This window comes from Solanum pennellii, chromosome 1 (assembly GCF_001406875.1).
Source record: "Solanum pennellii chromosome 1, SPENNV200".
NCBI classification, from domain to species: domain Eukaryota; kingdom Viridiplantae; phylum Streptophyta; class Magnoliopsida; order Solanales; family Solanaceae; genus Solanum; species Solanum pennellii.
Window position 1 is genome coordinate 100,999,386 of NC_028637.1, and position 20,248 is coordinate 101,019,633.

The 20,248-nt window shown below is 34.5% G+C and overlaps 2 protein-coding genes across 2 annotated transcripts; both read right to left on the bottom strand.

Moving 5' to 3' along the window:
* Positions 1–1,249: 1,249 nt before the first annotated feature.
* On the bottom strand, positions 1,250–6,513 carry LOC107007883 (ATP-dependent Clp protease proteolytic subunit 5, chloroplastic). The gene is made up of 9 exons (XM_015206716.2): positions 6,304–6,513; positions 6,083–6,202; positions 5,158–5,275; positions 4,961–5,053; positions 4,217–4,262; positions 3,993–4,065; positions 3,170–3,204; positions 2,986–3,074; positions 1,250–1,661 (listed from the first exon to the last, which is right to left on the bottom strand). Exons 1-9 carry the CDS (start codon positions 6,420–6,422, stop codon positions 1,455–1,457), a joined length of 900 nt encoding a protein of 299 aa, XP_015062202.1. The 5' UTR covers positions 6,423–6,513; the 3' UTR covers positions 1,250–1,454.
* A 2,456-nt stretch (positions 6,514–8,969) lies between these two features.
* On the bottom strand, positions 8,970–19,999 carry LOC107006892. Its single transcript, XM_015205409.2, has 20 exons — positions 19,686–19,999; positions 18,941–19,079; positions 18,512–18,586; positions 18,313–18,428; positions 17,631–17,745; positions 16,849–16,977; positions 16,664–16,711; positions 15,494–15,678; positions 15,163–15,359; positions 14,373–14,656; positions 14,157–14,306; positions 13,396–13,785; positions 13,129–13,278; positions 12,862–12,940; positions 12,657–12,781; positions 12,043–12,234; positions 11,740–11,880; positions 10,928–11,071; positions 9,669–9,875; positions 8,970–9,396 (listed from the first exon to the last, which is right to left on the bottom strand). Exons 2-20 carry the CDS (start codon positions 19,073–19,075, stop codon positions 9,280–9,282), a joined length of 2,979 nt encoding a protein of 992 aa, XP_015060895.1. The 5' UTR covers positions 19,076–19,079; positions 19,686–19,999; the 3' UTR covers positions 8,970–9,279.
* Positions 20,000–20,248: the final 249 nt, after the last annotated feature.

The window sequence follows — 20,248 nt, forward strand, 5'->3', positions numbered from 1 at the left end:
TATATAATTCCATGTTAGAACAAATGAACAAGAATGATAAAATTACAAGGAATCCAAAATAAAACTTGCTTGGCTTAAAGGCACACTAATACGTTTCTTGAAGATAGTTGGAGTCTCTCCCACGAGCAATAGGAAGAATAAATAACAATTCTATCTTCGGGATTCAACTAAGCCACAAAACAAGTAGCATTCAAGAATGTTGCTCTTTTATCTTGAATTGCTGATTTCACCTTTTGATTAATGTCTCACAAGTGTTTTTCAAGGGAAAGTAGTTCTTTGAATGTTTTTTCTTTTCAACCAAAATAAACTCAATTTATAGGACAAATGTTTTTGCAAGAAAAAGACTTTAATTAAATTGTATTTATTATAGGTTCATGAATTAAAAGAAAAAAAAAAGCTTCTTGCAAAAAGTTTATAACGTAGAATTAAAACAAATGAATGTTACAACTCACATTTATGTATTTTGTTATTTCAAAACTTTTTTCAACGGATGAATTTGTTTCAAAATTAAATTGAAACACTAAATCTTACATTCTATATCATAATTTTTGAAGAATATGATATTTCATGTCATGACACAGAATCATAAGAATGAAATCAGCGTGAAATTGCATATCCAAACAGTAATTTCATCTCATAATTTTATATGACGACATAATATTACATGACCAAAACCTACTTAGTTTGACTCATGGGTCATAGAAGCAATTGGGTGGATTACATGAAAACTGAAGGACAAGACAGCCTAAGTATGTTTGATGTTTGAATAAAAAGAGAAATGGAGGACCCTACATCATACTAAGAATATCGAAACTGTAAGGTTCCATTCCGCAAAATATGGATCTATGTTATTCTCTCTTTTTTCATTTCATTTCAGTTCATGCAATTGCCATATTTCATTCAAACACATGTTTTTACCTTTTCGTACTAAGATTTTAAAAAGACTCATGTTCAACGTGAACAGATTATTATGTTGAAGAATTCGTTTTTAGATCTAGCAAACTCTTTATATAATTATATGTGTATTTGATTGATAGCTTACACATTTTACTCTATAAAAACGAACATAAAGATATGCAATTTGTTGTATTAATGTGGCGCTTGATACCTTGTTTATGTTTATTTGTAAAGATTGATAAGAGTTGGAAACTATACAAGAGTAATCTCTTGTGTGTGTGTTTCTTCTTCAACTGACATTATTGCACTCGAAACATTGCTCTTCAAGAAACATAACATGAACAAAAAGGGGTAAAGAATTGCTGATATGAGGAAACATCTATATAAGATCTGGGCAGGTAGGTACATTACACTCTTTCCCAACAAGTAAAAATTGGCAATACATTTTCTCCTGGCAGCAGGAATGTTGTGTCTACCCAACTTAGTAAAATCAATTACAATCTCTAAACATGAGAAACAAAATGATAGGTAGAAAATTAACCTTCCTTGCAATACAACTATGATTGTTCAGCAGCTGCTGCAAGTGGTTGAAGGGCTTTCATTGGATTCATGATGACACCATCGATTAGCCCGTACTCTTTAGCTTCCTTTGCGCTCATGAAAAAATCACGATCAGTATCCTGATTAATCCTATCAAGGCTTTGACCAGTCTGGTAGGCAAGGTAACCATTCAAATTTGCTTTGTGATGCAACATCTCATTAGCCTGGACATTATTGTTGATTTAGCTCCAAGTATTTTTTTTGTTGCAAACTAAAGTTATACAACAACAGGCATATGCATTTATGTATGCCTCAGCTTCTAAGCATGAAAAGTAGAAATGATCTCACATAACTATTTCAAATTATTAACTTATTGAAGTGAAGTGAAGTTCTACATTTGAGTTATTTATTCCATAGGAGAAACAAAATTGTATAAGCTCAGACTAACTAGAGTACATAAGCTTAGCTGGAATATTGGAAAATTAACTTAATCATCGCAAAATTGTCTAAACTACATACAACTACCACTTTGTCTCAATCCCCAAACAAGTTAAGGAATATCTTTTGAACTAGAAGCATTCTCTAAATGAACAGTTACATAAGATAGCTTTTTTATGGGATTGGATGGGAATAATCCCAAGGGTTGATAATCATACCCACTATGTTTGGGGGTTGATAATCATATTATTGTATTAATCATCCTCTAAACATACAAAGAACTGGAAAATTACTTGGAAGTTTCCATCACAAGTGCATTATTCAAAGGTAGTATTTCTATGCATTTCTTTTTGGGACAAAGTCGTCATAAGCACCTTGTGCAGACTGATATATGCTTTTCAAAGGTCAGAGGTTCTGGCATGCGAAGATTAGAATTGGATCCTTTACCTTATAAAGGACCACTTGTATTCACTACTAAACACAACTGGAAATTGTTCATAGGTTTTTAGTGCATTGTTCAAATGTACTTTTTATCTATCAGCACATTGAGTAGAATGTTTAAAAAAAAAGTCAGGACTGGGGTTCTTGCATATCTTTTTAGGATGGATAGGGGATTCTAGAATGGAACGTTTAAATCAGATGACGTACTTTGTAAGAACCATTATATCACAAATACAGACTCCTAAAGGTGTGTTTGGTATAGAAAATAACTTCCCCAGTGGAAGTAGGGAAAACAAGTCCCACAAGTGGCATTCCACATTGATTGTGTCTGCCCACAAAACAAACCTCACCTTCACCCCACCCTTGTAGCCCCCATCCCCTTACCACCACTCCCATAGTATTTGTCTATACTGTATACAAATACTTTCAAGGATAACATTTTTTACATACAAATTCCAAATGCAAGAAAATAAGTAAGAACCCCACTTATTTTTCTGGAGAACATTTTCCTTTCATACTAAACATACCCTACATACAAATTCCAAATGCAAGAAAATAAGTAAGAACCCCACTTATTTTTCTGGAGAACATTTTCCTTTCATACTAAACACACCCTACATACAAACATTTGAAATAGATACTGTGGCATACAGTAGAGTGAGTTATTACCTGTATTTCTATATCACTTTGACCACCTTGAGCACCACCAAGAGGCTGGTGAATCATTATCCTTGAATTTGGCAAGCTATATCTCTTCCCTTCAAGGTGATAACAACTTCAAAAGTTAAGAGCAAAAACTAGAAGCATAGGACAAAGAAAGTTACTTTAGCCTTGAATCAGCTATTCGACTTACCTTTAGTGCCAGCACTGAGAAGAAAAGCCCCCATACTGCAGTGCCGCAAAACATAAATTAGCTAAGCAAGATACTTTATTTATTCCATGAAAAAAAGAAAAAGGCTAAGCTAATCACCTTACGGTACTAAAGGTAAAACAAACTCCATATATTCCACCTATAACTGAATATGAAATCTCAATTTACAAAAACTTTTTTGAAATAGACTTGTAAATTGTTCCACCACTCACCCATCTAAATTATAAGAAGGTTAGGAAATAGCTGCGTGAAAGATAGGTGGATCGTAAAAGCGATGTAACATCAACATGGAAATAGTATCAAATAACACATTATACAAACAAACATAATAAAATTATATCAGACTAGCTCCTTTGACATTGTATACTTCTCCATGCAAGGAAGTCCCCAGGAAATTGATTTCAAGTGAACTGGCACAGGGCTTAAAAGGGGCAAGGGTGAAAAAACAGGAGGAATAGAAGAATTAAGGAGAGAGGAAGAGAAGAAGGAACAACAAATCTAATCCCAACCTTTTCAAATATTTTCAACATTTTCAAATATTTTGTTGGTGAACTTTTGCACCAAAATAGAGGAGTGTGAAGTACCTAAATAAAAGGAGAGGCTGCAAAAAATGGCAATAAATGAAAGGAATTGGAAAGTTAATCAAATAGATAAACAAATAAAAGAACCTACGCTGGAAAGCTATGTAGTCCTATCATGGGTTAAGCAAAGGTGATTTTCACACAAATATGCAACACAAGCAACAATGTATGAAAGATCATCTTCTAAGAGAAACACACAGGTACACAAGTAATCAATCAGGTACCTTGCAGCGAGTCCAACACAGACAGTTGAGACATCGGGTCGAATATGTCGCATGGTATCGAAAACAGCCATTCCTGAAATAATAATAGGTGCATTGCAATGGATAAACCATGCATTTAAGTAGACCGTAAAATCTGATTATAACACTTCAACACTACGATAATAGCTGAAAAAACTATGGTAAACAGCAAAAAAATGAGATTGACCGGAAACACTTGGTTGTACCTGCTGTTACTGACCCTCCTGGAGAATTGACATACATAACAATGTCCTGTGTAGTAAATTAAAGAGGTGTTCAGTTGAATTAAAAGAAAACTGTGTAAAACATAAATAAAAGGATGCACTTAAAAAAAAAGGGAAAACAGTTTAAGAATTAAAAGCTACACTGGAAAGGGATACTCCTGCAAAGGTCACAAGAGAAGCAGAGCTGCATACATAAAACCAAGCAGCATCTGTTTATTCTTTCTTGTTTGATAAAAAGCAATGTTTTATTCATTAAATAGGAAGCTGATCAAAAGGCATCATATAGTCAGAGGTATGTAGGTACTACATCAGTCTGTAAGAATAAACCAAGAGAAAGAGAGGAAAAGGTTGAATTTTCACACTGTCTCACACCTAGGCCTTACCTTTCTTCACTCATTTGGTTCATGCACAACTGGGGCACTGCGGCCTCAGTAGGCTAGTTCAAGCATATATGTTATGCTGGCATGTCAATTAACATGACATGACATGCTGAAAATTCCATTGTGAAAAAGAGGAAAGAAATTCATAAGTTGCTCAAGCAATTAAGCAATAGACACTAGAAAGATCATATTTAGAAAACAAATGCGATGGATCAATTTTCACAAATACAAAAGATGATATATACTACCAAAGGACTGCCTTACGCAGAATCTCCTCGAAATTGAAACATCTAATATTTTAACCAAAGTCTATCTGATGAAAACAAGTGCACTCTTGAAAATATACCTTTGTGGGATCAACAGCATCAAGATAAAGAAGCTGAGCAACTATGACATTAGCCATATCATCATCAACTGCTCCACCACATCGTATGATCCTCTACAAGATGATAATAACAATAATAATACAGAAGTTAAAATTTTAGCAAGTACATTGTGACTTTGTGATGAATGTTGTATCTACCATAAGAAACAAATTCTTACATATTGAAAGAGCTGGCTGATCACACTCTGAAATCGCTCTTGTACCATTGGCGGTGGTCCTTGACCTTGGGCGGCATATGTAGGAAAATAAGGTGATGATGGTATTTGCACGTCATCTCTGCAAAACTCGGTAACAAGGAAAAAGCATAAGATATAACAGATAAGATGACAAAGCAACTAAGTCATCAACAATGATTTCTTACAACTTATGCGTTCCACAAGTCCATAAATCTGGATCGTTTACTCCCATAAGATGACCTCAGAATACACCCTTCTATCTACTTTTCAGGTAACTTAAACAATTCTTTTTAAGAAGAGAAATGAAAATACAGATTAAAGTAATGAAAATACTATCTCTGTCTCAATTTATATGAACTTTGCCATAACGGGGTAACGCAAAATGTTTGACACCACTAACAATCCTATTATATACTTTACAACAAGCAACTTTCATGACTTCCAATAATTCAAAATTTGTTTCACTATTCAATTTTGTGCCTCTACATGATGTTTTTGGTATCAAACTAACTTCTCATTGCTCCCTTTAGTATTTTCATTTTCTACTACTAATATTGTACTGCTAGGTCTATAAGAAACAAACTCTATACATTCCAAGGTCGATAAGTCAAATTAACATCTTAAATAGGAGATTGACAGGCACACCCCAAGATTTTCTTAGCAGTGTCTAAACTTAATTAGCTAAATTTGGGCCTAACCCCAAGATTTCCTATTCCTACTCCCCTTATCCACTCATCAACCATAAGAAACCCTAACAATAACACCCAAGAAAAGTATCCTTCCCACTCTGAAATTAGGAAATTTCTAGCTAATAAAACATCAAAAAAAGTTTCAAGATTTACCAAGAAATTCAACCAAGAACCTTAAAGATTGGGTTTGGGGGTGGGGGAAGAAAAAGAATAAGAACCTGATAGACCAAATTCCAGAAGAACGTGAAGCCTTTGCTAAATCCCAGTCACCTCCAGAATACACAGCCTTGACGGTGCTATTTCCCCTACTCTTCACTTCCCCAACAGCCTTTACTTTCCTGGGTAATTACCCAAAACACAAAAAAAATCAAAACTTTTAAGGGAAATACTCAGTATTAGCGACATATACAAGTAAAAAGACACAAACCCATTTCAGTACCTCAAAGAAAGACGTTTAAACTGTAGAGATATGGGAGAAATATTGCAATAATCAGATGGGAAAATTGCGGAATTGCATTTAGAGAGAGATGAAGTTGTGGCTATGCAAGAATGAGCCATTGGGGGGTTGAGTTTGGTACAGACGAAGAGGAAAAGATAGGTTTTTTTGGGGCAATTTAAAGAGTTGAGTGTTGGAGTAAACAATTTACGAGAATGACGAACTTGGAAAGATATACAAAGGCGCTCCCAGCGCAACTTAGCATACATACAATTAACGTGCGCCGCTCAATAAATAGTCATTAGATATTTCTAATACTATTATTCAGTATTTTTAATTTATTACACGGACAAAAATCCATAAAATTAAACTCAACTTCCGAATCTTATCAAATTCATAGTTTGTAATATGCACTTTTTAATAAACTAGTAGTTATTAAAGTTTTTGATTTTTTTTGGAGAAAAGTAGATTTTTAAAAAAAATTTCTTTAATTTTAAATGTAATAATTTATTTATTTACCTGTTATTTTTCTATTGTCTACGAAGGTGAAGGTGAGTACAATTTTAATCATTTCAGTTGATTTCAACTAAACATAAGTTGAGCTCCATCTAAATTTGACGACATAAACTTCATCACGTATACTTCTTTTGTAACAAGGGAATAGAGTTGATATATTTTGAATAGTTTAAAGGTATGCTTGGCTCTTTTCAATTAATTTTACAAATAAAATCTCAAAAAAAATTATCAAACTTATCAATTTTATTAGACAAGTAAATAAAAATACTTTTTAACATTATTGAATTCTTATCACTCAAGTTAAAATATATTTTTGCAGTAGGATAGCGAGTATCCTCCATGATGTTAGTTAGCATATATAATTATATATTTCATAGATAAATAATTAAAAAATTGTATAATTAAATTATACTTTTCCAAACCATACAAGCTTATTAGATGAAATGTTCAAAATCAAAGCAAGTTCACCCCTTAGACGAACAAATGAATCACAAAGATCTTTCATAAATTAAAGTATATATCTTTATCAAGGAAATACAATACAAAAATGTATTACAAAAAGACATTGCAAACAATTAATAAATAAAAACAGTGTGAATAACCTAAAGAAAATAGTAATTAAATAGAAAAATAGAAAGTGTGAATGATTATATTTGAATATATTATTTGATCATTTGTGATGAATGTTTGAACTTGATTGACTAATAGTCTATAGCCTTTCTCTGTAAGGTGAAAACCATCCCAAAAATACATATTCACAATCTTTTGAACATGCAATAGGACAAGTTGCTGTCAACATGGATTGTGGTGCACTGGCGTGAGTATTTCATTCTTAACCAGGAGTCTCGTGTTCGAGCCTTGGGTATGGAGAAAATCATGTTGGGAGCGCCACTCCCGAAAGGGCCCTGCAATGCGCGATCTGAATTTAGTCGAAGCTCCAATGCGGGCTCCGGATACCGAGTAGAAACAACAAAAAAAGAAAATAGGACAAGCTGCTAACAATTTCATTATACCACTCACCTCTAACAATAATAACGAACGTACTTATAAGAAAAAGAAATAGTACTATAAGAGAACGATTTCATGATTTTCATTGATCAATTAATTGCCCTAAAATATATTCTACTTGTTTGCCAATTAACAGTTAACTTATACAGAGAATTTGTTTGTCAAAGTAAAAAAAAAGCGTCTTGATAGTTAATTGGGAGTATGCGTATGGCATGAGATTACTGATGACAGATTATTTTTTTCATGATAATATCTATACTAATGATTTCTTTCAAGGATTCTATGGTTGGCAATTTGTGATATATATATTTCATGTTAAACATGTTTAAATGTTCATATATATTATATTTATTTTATATAATGACTCAATATTAGAGTGACCATTATATATACTTCATTCGCTTTTATTTCAATTTGTGTTACACGTTTGAAATTTTGAGATTTAAATTTTTAAATTTTGTTTATGAATTTGGACATAAAAGCTTTTAGATTTTAAAATAAATTTATGTATTTAACAACCAAAAAGGAGAATTAGTGAGGAGGCCAGGGAATGCTGTCTATTGATGGTGTTTTCATAACTTCACTATTGATGTTTGCCATTTCAGATTGTAATTAATGAAATAAGAAAATCAATTGATATTTCAATTTAACAAATATTTTCTTTTCATTTACAACAAAAGTAATGTTACATGATGTGCTATACGACATGTAAATGAGATCTAAACGTTACATGTCAATATACATGTATAACACCACTTCACTGCAGTGGTCATGAAACTTTCAGACATATGTTGTCACAATGACTGTATCAAACATGTATAAAATTAAATTCACAACATTATTTTATTTTTATTTGTAACAAAAAAGTCACAAATTAATTCAAAATGATGAATAAGTCACTTTTTTAAAAAAAATTTGATCTCATAAGTATCACTTTAGTTTTGCTATATCACACCAAAAGTTAGTTGATCATGAAATGAAGGTTTGAAGATGGGACTTGAAAGTGCATGAAGTCCCCTTGCACATGGAGTTACCATTGTTAGGAAACACGTTACCCCTAATGTGGGACTTTCCAACACTAACCTGAATTTAGTCGAACTCCAAGGTAGGTACCAGACTTCAGGTGGGAAACAAACGAAAAAGCATAAGAGAACTTCATCTAAATTAAAACTGCATCCAAATTGTAAAGAGACAGATTTGAAATGAGCAGAGGAGCTGGAGTTGTAAAGCAAGCCTAGATACAGACGACTAACATAAGTTAGAATTAAATACAGCTTAGTAATAACAATGCTACAACAAACATACACCATAGAAATACAAACACTTGATAAGTTGGGGCATGACAGCTCCAGAGTTGGAATTAAAGCAAAAGGGTTAGCTAAACCTACTAGTCGATCACTAGCTCAATGTGATGTCATTTACAAACTAAGGTGCAGTTGCATTGCGTGCATCGATCTAACCTCTAGCAGCTCTGAGGAAGTTATCAAAAGGACTTGCAGGAGGTAGCCTCAGTGCTAGCCATGATTCATTTGATAACGGCGGTCCTTTAGCAGGTCCATCTTCTTGAAGTATCTGCAGCAAACGCAAGTTGCAGACGTTAGAACATACCATATGGATATCAAAATCAAATGCAAGTAAGCAAAATGTCTAGACTACGTACATTGATGGCATAGTAAGGGGCATAGTTAAAAACTCGAAGAAAGAACAAAAACAACTTCGACACCGGAAACAAAGAGAAATTAAATCATCTGAGATCACATTTGTGCTCAAACTTTCTCTGTCTAGGGAATCAAAATAAGAACACGCATGAAGATCTAGTGAGAAGACAATTAATGAAAGATCACCTTAGCTAGTGCAGATGGACCATTTGCGGGGAAGGCAGGATACACCATACCAGCTGCTTTTGAACAATGATTTTCATGAGCTAACCAATTAGAGAGTTTCTTTCTTGAGTCTGTGCCAAGAGATTCGCATTGACTAGTGATGGTGTCATATGGAAGAGGTGAAGTTGAAACAGATGAACCAGCTACTTGACCAGCCACCTCGAGTGCCTGAGAGAAGAAACCAACTTAAGGATCAATAAAAGAAGAATGCTTATGATTGACTTGTTTCTTTCAAATCCCGTAAAAGATCATTACGTTAGTGATTTGTCTGCTTTTCATACATTGGACCAACCAAAACTATGAATACTTGTACTTTGTTCATATCATCGGTGCAGTTTTATCTGTCTCTAGCTTCAAATTTTAATTAACCTAACTGTATCATGCTCATGTCAAACACCTGTAGTTGGTCATAGATTAAAGATACCAATCAGGGGGCAGAAGTTGCCCTTGTTTAACAAGGAAGAACTTGTGAAAACTGTTTTTGGAGAAAAAGCAAGCAAAGGACCTAGAATAATATTAGATGTAATCCATTTATTTAACTTGACAGGGGATGCAAACATGAAGCTAACTTTGTAGACATACATGAATGCAGGACCAGCTTGCAAATAGAAATGACGGTACAAAACTACGCAGAAATTTAACAATTTTGTTTCAGATTCAACTCAGATTTTCTCATTTTGCAGATTTAACTCACATCATCTTAACACACTTTCAGATGAGAGACTTCTTTGCTTTTACATTGGATCAAATATGGGAGAAATCAACAAATTTTCAAAAATTCATACATTGAACGACAAATTCAATTTTTTTTTTCAAAATTTCATATATTGAGCAACAATTCAAAACATGCACAACTTAAGATTGCTATAAGAGGTGAAATCTATTTGCAGAGAAGTGATATCATGCAGCATCCACTAAAGTAGTATGTGACACATTGTTGCAAATAGCGAGTTACCTCTGTAATTGAGTACATGAAAAATGTTTCCTTTTCTTTAAAAGGATTTACACTCTCATAAATAATGTGGCGATAGTCGGATCAAACAGGAAAATCAACTATTAGTCACACCTCCCTAGATCTTGTTTACAACTATAACGAACTATTTTGCCTTGACTATATAATCCTTCTACAAGCAAGCTCATCTCTAGGGGCACACAAGGCAAATAGCCAAATAGACAGATGCATGTGGATGGACACATATAAGGGTTGTGGGGAAAATTACCGACTCAAGAAGCTGTCCAATGCTCACAACATGAGACATCGAAGGAGATGGAGACATAGGAATTCTGGGAACAAATCTGGTGATGTCAGCAATTGATGATTCACTTACTTTGTCATCCTCTAAAAACGAGCTTGGATAACATTCCTGCACCAGTAAACAATAAACGTATAAAGATGTTGTGATTCAGCAATATGAGAGCATGAATTAACAAGGAAGCTGTTAGGAGACACTGGCATTAAACTAGGGAATGATAGGGACAGATTTGCTTGGTACTTCCTCCATCCCATTTTATAGGGCCTTGTTGACTGGACACAGTTAAAAAAAAGAAAAGACTACTGAAACTCATGTCCAAAACAATCCAGACACTTATGTGGCTATAAATAATCTCACTAAGGGTAAAAAGAAAAGGTGGCATTCTCTTTTAAGGGCATGCTACTCCCTCCATTTCAAATTACTTGGCCCTTAAAACTAAAATAGTTTTTTTCTTTTTACTTGTCTATTTTAACAAATAAAGAAAATATCATTTTCATCCAATATTACCCTTACCATTAAATAACTACATAAAATACTAGTAGTCAAATTTAGATTTCCAAAGCATGACTAATAAGGTTAATTTAGTAAGATAAACCCCTGATAAATATTTTCTCAAGGGGAGCGTCAAGTCAACATGGGCCAAGTAGAATGAAATGAAGGGAGTAAAAGTAAAGTGCCACATAAATTGGACCGGGGGTGGGAGCACTAAATGATGATGAACATTAAACCATCATCTATGTCATGCCACCGAGAATCATCTGAATGCTTGATCAGCAAACCTCATCAAACGAAGGTGAATCTCTGGAGTGCGATCCTATTTGGACGTGATCCATGCCAACCATTGATTTAAGATAAAAAATAAAAGTATCATCAGGTGTGAAATCCTCCGACAGCTGCTTGAATATGTCATCTGCCTCAACCTAAGGCACAATCCAAAAGAATAAGTAAGCACGAATAGGCAGAACCAGGGACAAAAAAAGTCTGTTTGCCATTATTTTCCTTTTTTTCTTGCTGGCAGGGGAGAGCCAGAGTTAAGTTAAGAAATAACGAAGTATAAATTGAATTTTCAAGACAACTAGTACCTCTGCAATGCTAGACAAACTTTTAACTAAGATGTCCTTTATTATCTCATGACACTCTAGAATTTTGTTCCGCAATTCTGATAGTGATGATACAGCTGCTTCGTTATCTGCTGCAGAACCATATTTTCTCACATCTATGTGAGGCTTCAGGTACACTTGATAACCATCATTGATACCCAGAAAAGGATCAACCTGAACATGGAGGGATTTTAACAGCAATAACAAACAAAATATGTCGTAACAAATTTATTAAACAAACATGGTAGTAGAGATGAAATGTTGTTTCTAACTTGTTCAACAATAGTAAAACCTTTGCAATCATAACTTGTTCAACAGAAAAATAGTCCATTTCCATAATGTTGGAATCAGAGCTTGTCCAACAACAGAATAACAGAAGATTCTTCTGTTTCCATAATGTAGCAATCAGAACTTTTTCAACAACAGAAAAATAGTCTTTACTATTCCATAATGTTGCAAATATCTTATCAATTAAGATTTTTTTTAGTGAAAAAAGCAAGATAAAACCGCCTTGTTTGCATTAATTCTTCGTAACAGAAAATGTAGCCATGACTTTAAAATGAAATCAATGAAAGTTTATCCTAGGGAGTACTCACACCAAAATCCCGCAATGTTTCAAGTATAACACTTAGGTCAGTTATCTGATAAATCTTCGCCAAAAATGCTAACATGGCAGCTGATAACACAAGAAGCGAACGCTGGTATGCTGGAGGAAACAATCCTGAAAGACACAAGGAAATTGTAATTCACTTTTAGCATTTAACCATGAGTTCATTAGCTGCAAAAATTACAGTTCCTTACCATTATTAGGGTCTAAGGATAACTTCATAAGTGATAGAGGAAGCTGACAAAAATGTATCAGTAAGTTATGGTTGGTTTTCTGCAACAACAGAAAATTGACAACCATGAGCATAGATTAGATACAAAGATGTTTAGAAAATTGACAACCTGGAATTGTGTTTACTCAAGACTTTTTGTTTTGTTTTGTTTTTTCTTTTTTTCTTTTTCTTTTTTTTTTTTTTGGGGGGGGGGGGGTAGCATCAGAATGTGAATAACCTGAACGCTCACCTTGACACGTGAAGAAATAAGTGTCAAGCAAAATGACTGAACTATAGCTTCAACATTTGCAGGTACATTATCTGGCATGTTGGCTTGTAGCCAGAGGGCTGACAGCAACTGGACAATTTGATCCTTGTTTAGCTTCAGAATATATGGTTCCTGGATCAAGTAAAAAGCATCCTTCAGTGGAGCCAGAAATTAGTGAAAATGCAAAAAGGAGAAGGAAAGGAAAACTAGAATAAGAAAGTATATCAGTTAAATCAGTAATGTTCTTACACCCTCATTCAAGCAACCAACTGATACGGCTGTACAATCAATCATAGAACTAAATTTTTGAAACTTCGGTGAATTGTTTACGGCCCAACCCTGCTTGTGTTCCTCATCAACATTGTCTCTCGCCTTCAAGTCATCTTGAATAACTTGTCCTTCCTTCAACTTAATTCCATCCTTTCCCTTTCGAAGTTTATCAAGTAAAGAAGTAATTGACACAAATGTAGAGGAGCCGTTTGCATTCCATCTCCTTGTGTGGTTGGCTATGTCATGTATAATATGGTTAGAACTTGGGATTAGGAGAACAGAAAAGATGTGGTGTCCTCCAATTCGTATTTCAACGTCTGGATGCAATGTCACTTTCAGTAGCTGAACAAACAGCTCCTCAGGGAACACCTAAAAGGATTAAGATAATGAAATATAAAATAATCTTGTTGAAACGCAAATGATATAGAAGATGAACACATACATCAACTCAACAAGAAAATTTCATTGTTCCCATTGATATTACTTGCCAGTTACCATAAAAAAATAAGAAATCATGTACGACAGATAATATATCCATTTCATTTAGAATACATAGAAAGAACAAATCACATCCAACATTCTGTGAAGATTTTATTCATTAACCTCAGATATGATTACTCAAAACAGACAATAAACGTGCGAGAAGCCTAAAGTTAAAAGGAGGAAATATATTACGGCAACCAAGCTAGCTGGCAATGTAAGAAGACCCAACATGGATGACAAAGCAGGCAATCACTTACCTGCTGACGTCGTGAAACAACAGATGCTAATGAAATCATATGAGCAAGAATGATCAATGATCCCATTGTAGCCCTGGCAACCACTTTAAGAGAGGGCAACTTCTCCAGCATCATTGCCATCATATCAAACAGTGGTCGTGCATCAACAATCTAAGGGAAAACCTGTTAATATCAGAAATAGCCGATCAAAACCACTCATTAACTAACATAAATTACCCCTTTAGCAGTTTCTAGGAAGCATTCTTGGATAGATGTTTGAAGTGCAAGATTGAAGTTAAGCTCTTGCTCTTGAACTGATTCGACAGTTGCTTGAAGGCTCTTACGCAAATGTCTGCACAAGTCACCGACAAATCGTACATCTGAGAGACTAGCTTCCAATCTAATGAGTCGAGCCAAAGCAGTAGCAGTTTGGATGACATAAGACTTCGTTTGAGGATCATGTGCCACATTCTTGTGGTCTAAATGCCGAATTACACCAGTTAAAATCAACTGTTGATTCCCTGAAAATTCACAAGAATGAAGAACATTTAGATGTCATCGAGTCTATTCAAATATTTGTGCCATCAACGTATAGAATTATGATCACTTCTAGGAAAACAGTGTTTAAGCAATATACTTTACAGTGTTAGATGGTGATATAAGAACAGATACCAGCCATTGACCCACCAGTTTAAGCAATATAATTTACAGTGTGTTTTGTCATTTACCTTATTCTCCAAAACACAACGCGGAAAAAGCAGGTCTAGTAACTTTTTCTACATGCAAAAGGAATATCTATGAAGAAGAATTAATACTGAGCAGTGAGCAAAAATGCAATGGGAAACCCATCAAAGAAACACCTGCTTCACAAGTGACATCTTGTTATACAGCTGTACACTGATGAGCAAAATGTACCAAGAACTCCACTATGAAGACAAGGATAGAGGAAAAGTTGTCCAATGCAGGCACATCAGTACACTAGGGATAATGACACCAAGGTTCAAGAAGCAGTATATTAGCAGATTACCTGAACTTTCAACAAAGTAGATCATATCAGAGAGAACCATCACAGCCAATCCATGTGGAGAAACCCAGTGCCTCCCATGGTCAAAATGGACAAACATAGGCTCTAACACCCTACGCATTGTACTGCTCTCTTCGGCCAGGTCAGCCATCCTCTCAAGACAAATTTGAGCCCATACTTTTGGTGTTTCGATTTCTTCTCTGTAGAAACAATTTGAGGCAGAAAGATAAAAAGGTAGGTAGATAAAGTGATTAAAAGAGATATCAATGCATTAGCAGCAGTCGCGATTATCTGGTAAGAAAGCCAAACTTTTAGTGGATTTAGCGGCACAAACCTTGTTAATGAAGATGGATCTTTCTTATCAGGTCTGGGTCTAATTTGGTGAGGACCAAATTCACTACCAACAGCTCTTCCTTCAGATCTAACAACTTCATCCACCCAATTGTGGTGTGCCTCCCCTCGTTCAAAATCTTCATTATGCATTTCAGGCTCATAGTTATCCAGAGTCACATGAACAATCTGCACAAGATGATATAGAACTTCAATGATGGCTAGTTATTGTCATTTGTTAACAAAAGACAAAACATTCTGAGAAGAAATCATCCATACACGGATAATTCCTAGTCAGAAAATCTAGAATAACCAACTAGAATGAGAAAACAAGACAATGCATTTTTTCTTAAGAGTTGTAAATGAGCCAACCCAAGCAATTTACAGATGCTTGCACTTGGTCTGACTACTACTGCAAGCACAGCATGCTTGGTAGAATTACCATGTGCCACGTGTCAAGCACATACTCAACTTCAGTGCATTCCTTCAAGCTTGAACTGAGCTCAACTATTCTTGTCTAAACCAAAAGAAAGTAGGACAAACAAATTGAAACTGAGGGACTAAATAATCTCCTATTTTATATCACTTGGACTTGGGGAAGTTGAAAACCCATGCAGAGACGGAGAGAAAACAGATTATGCCCCTGAAAGAATTGGAGACCTTTCATATTCACAAAGAAAAATAGGAAAGAGGTGATACTGAGCGCAGATCATTTAATATTGAGCTATACAATAAGCTCGAGCTCATCTTGTTTTGGCTGAGTTTGTTCAAGAACATTTCAGTTTATTTACTGGTGTAATTTTTCACTTGAAAGCCAATGACAATGAATATCTGATGTAATAGATTAGCAATAAATGCAAACAATCAAAGGATAGAGACTCTTAGGACTCACCCAAGATGGGATACAAGATTTACATTAATATTCACAACATATCACTGTCTATTTCAGATAACCTTCATATCAAATCTCACAATAAAGACTCATGAAATATGTTCTGGCAAATGATGAGTATGTAATGTTCACAAATATAGGGAACACAAATCTCACAATAAAGACTCATGAAATATGTTCTGGCAAATGAAGAGTATGTAACGTTAACAAATATAGGGAACAATAACTCAAGGAACTAGAACATCTTGTGAGAGAGAGAGAGAGAGAGATCACTCTACTAACCTCATCAAAATCAACAAATATATGAGAGAACTCAGCCATGAACCAAACCTGCAAAGGTGGATTCAATTACTCAGGTCTGACTAAACATTCAGCAAACTTGTATGAGGAGAATTGCTGCCAACTATAAAGCAAGCATTGTTAAAACAATGGCTTTTGACCGAACCATAAAAGTAATTTCACAATACCATGGCAGAAAGACACTGCAAACTTGATGCCCTCAAGCTGCGTTTTTCATGTTCTTCACCAGTATCCCGTGCCAATGAACATACTTTGGGAACCAAAGTTTCAATGTTATATGTGTATGTTCCATCTACCTGCTTCCAAAATAAGATGGCAAGTAATTTTAGAAATAAAAGAAACTAATGTCAATCTTCAGCTAGTGCAGAATGACTCTGGGTTTACCATAACTAGGAAGCAGTAATTATACATACAAGATTCTTGGGGAATAAAAATTCTATATACATACATGGGCAGATAGTCATCTCAGATAACATACATAAGATGATTAGAAATGACTCTTTACACTGTACAACTAAAGTGGCATGCTCATCTATACAAGTAAGAGGAAGAAATCAACCATATTGTAACACACTTTAGCTTCAATAACAAAAGTTTTGACTATCAAAATAACGTAGTTTTGCAGTATGGCTTCATCTAACAAAAGCACACTAGCTTAAACTCCCCTATATTTATTTGAGGTTGCTCAGATATGAATATCGAATACTGATTACTGAATACCACTTTTGGAGCCCAAAGAAGTTTTAAAGGTGAATTAATCAGCAAAGCTTCTTTAATCAACCAGAACAGCATAGTGCAAAGAATATGCAATTAGACATTCAAGAACTTTCCTTTTACATCTAATGAAGGTATTTATGTGATTATGTTACATATTTAGATTAATAAACTACTCATTACACACCCAAATTGATACCCCAATAGAGAATTGGACATTATTTTCATTTATCACCTGACTATAAATAAACCTGGTCAGGGTCTGGCAACCAGTAATCCTGACAGCATCTTTCTTAGAGTCATCCAGCAGTTCAACAACCATGTCTAATAGGCTAGCAGCAAAGTATGCCCTGCAGACACACAAATTGGTAATATATTACATCCCTAGAAGATTAAGTGGAAGCTTACTCCAACTTGTTATCATTTTACGAAATAAAATGATCTCTGAGTTACCGAGCATAGGTTTTGCCAAACAATGAGAATCTAAAGCATTATATTACAGAATCAGTCTACCGGTGAGCGTATCAACTGCAATACAGACTTAACGAAGGGCTAGCAAATAGAAGGTTGGAATAATATAGGACTAATGAAAATATGTATTATGTAAACTTGCAATGTTGATTACATGCAGCAGCTTGAATTAGTAATCAATATCAAACTCAAAATTATGGCATGCCCTACCTGTGCGTAGTTTGAAGATGTTTTAAATTGTTAAGTCTGACACTTAGATTGAAAAAGTGCCAGAAGAAATTAAAGAATAATTGTGGGAAATCTTAAACGTATTAAGGCTGGTTGAAGAAGAAAGAACTAAGTTCCATTCTATCATATTCAGGAAAATACTACAAGAGAATACTCTTGGTGTTTAAACTCTTATACTTCACTGAGATGGTCATAAATATTGAAAAATAATAACTCACATTTGCTCTTTGCACATGCAAAGCAACTTATTGTACACCTCAGCAATAACGTTGATAAATTTGATGTGCTCACTTCGCAGCTCTTTGTAGCATCTTTCTTCAAGATACTTTGCGATCTGATCAAGAAAAGCCACATGTTTAAAGGATGCAAATTTTACTGAAAGGGTTTACATCCACAGGCAGTGAAGAAAACCAATACCTTCGGGATTCTGAAAGGATTTTTCGCTGCATATTCACATAATTTCACTATTTTCCTTTCATTAGGCGAGCCATCCTGCATACACAAGTTGCAGAGCAATTGAATGTTGCTATTACAAGTACCAACAAAGCAGATTCATGGATTGACTATGGCTACATTTTATATCTTTCATTCTCAAGCATAACAAGGAAGTTACTCCCTCCATTCACTTTTACATGTCACTTTTAACATAACAACGAAAAGACACGTATCTTTTTCCGTGTTTTACGCTTAGCATAACTTAATTCCCTAAATCACATACGAAAATACATCAATTAACATGGGTATTAAGGTAAACAATTCATCTTAATTATTAGTATTTCTGAATGAGCATGGGAAGTTCAAAGTGGACAAGTGAAAAGTGGAGTTTAAGCTAGACAATGTACTTACTGGTGATTTAGGGAAGATTTCAGCTAGCAATTTCTTGTAACGCTTAACGGGTTGTCGAGATCGAGACCTCATAGCAGGACAGCAAATGCACATGTTCCCACATGCAGGGAATAACTTCCGTGAAATAAATCCCATTTTCCTTCAATTATCAGAATAAACAAGTAAAATTTCTCAGTCATAACAGGTAGAACAAAAGAACCCAACCAAAATAGCATACATACACAACCTTAGTGACAAGATAGAGAAATATTAACCAACCTTACCAAAAAAGGAATTGAACATTTAAAAGAAAAAAACCCAAGAATCCAAGAAAAAAACACCAAGAACACCAAGAAAAATAACACCAAGAATAAAAAATAACCCACAGCACAACCAACTCAAAACTCAAGCCAAAATCAAAATGCCGTAAAGAGAGAGATCGATCAACCAACAAGAAACGGTAACAACAGTAAAAAAACAAAAAAAATAATCTGATAAACAGAGGCCAAAAGCGTGAAAACCAAGATCATTAATGACAAGACAGAGAAGCATTAATCATCTTCACAAAAACAAGAATTGAACATTCAAAAAAAAATAAAAAATAACCCAAGAATCCCAAGAAAAATAACACCAAGAATCAAAAAGGAGCAATAACCCAAGAAAAATAACACCAGAACTCAAAAAACAAACAATAACCCAAGAATAGGAAGAATTACCAGGACAATATACACAGCAAAAACTAGTGAAAGAAGTAAAAGCAAAATACCTTCTTCAACTACAGAAGAAGATCTTGGAACTCCCAGTGAAAAGGGGTTTCAAGAACTCCAACAAAGGTTTCAACTTTGATAGAAAGAGCAAATGGGAAGTCAAGAAACCAGACAAGAACAAAGTAAGCGCGTGAATTTTAAGGAAGAAATCTTAAAAGGAGGAAAAAACAACAATGGGGTTGTTCAAGAATCAAAGACTGGTTAGTAGAGTACTAGAGTGGAATAGAAAGAGAGACAGATACACGTGATTGTCAGGTCACTTATTTGTGTTAAAAGACACTTTTTTATTTCCCTATTGTCTGTCGCCTCTTCCAACACAGGTCAGGTCCCCCTATCTATATATATACCCTTTTCTCTTGCCCATTCTATACTTGTCTCTTTCAAATTTTTGAAATATAACAACTTTTTTCTTCATATCACTGTTTTTTCAATGGTCTTGTTGACTCTCTCTCTTTTGGACCAACAAACTTTTTTTTTTTTAGGCTCGTTTGATAAGATAAGACATCAAAATTTTGTAAAACTCTATAAATATATGTTTAATTTAGACGTATTTAATGTTGAT

Bases quoted from the DNA above. Each gene is read 5' to 3' on its own strand.
- LOC107007883 (XM_015206716.2), bottom strand. From the start codon at position 6,422: ATGGCTCATTCTTGCATAGCCACAACTTCATCTCTCTCTAAATGCAAT. The intron at 4,066-4,216 runs GTACAACCAAGT...TTATTATTTCAG, and splicing joins AGGAGGGTCAGTAACAGCAG to GAATGGCTGTTTTCGATACC. The intron at 3,205-3,992 runs GTACCTGATTGA...GCGGCACTGCAG, and splicing joins TGTGTTGGACTCGCTGCAAG to TATGGGGGCTTTTCTTCTCA.
- LOC107006892 (XM_015205409.2), bottom strand. From the start codon at position 19,075: ATGGGATTTATTTCACGGAAGTTATTCCCTGCATGTGGGAACATGTGC. The intron at 13,279-13,395 runs GTAAGAACATTA...TACTTGATCCAG, and splicing joins TTGGTTGCTTGAATGAGGGT to GAACCATATATTCTGAAGCT. The intron at 11,881-12,042 runs GTACTAGTTGTC...ATTGTGCCTTAG, and splicing joins GTTTGTCTAGCATTGCAGAG to GTTGAGGCAGATGACATATT.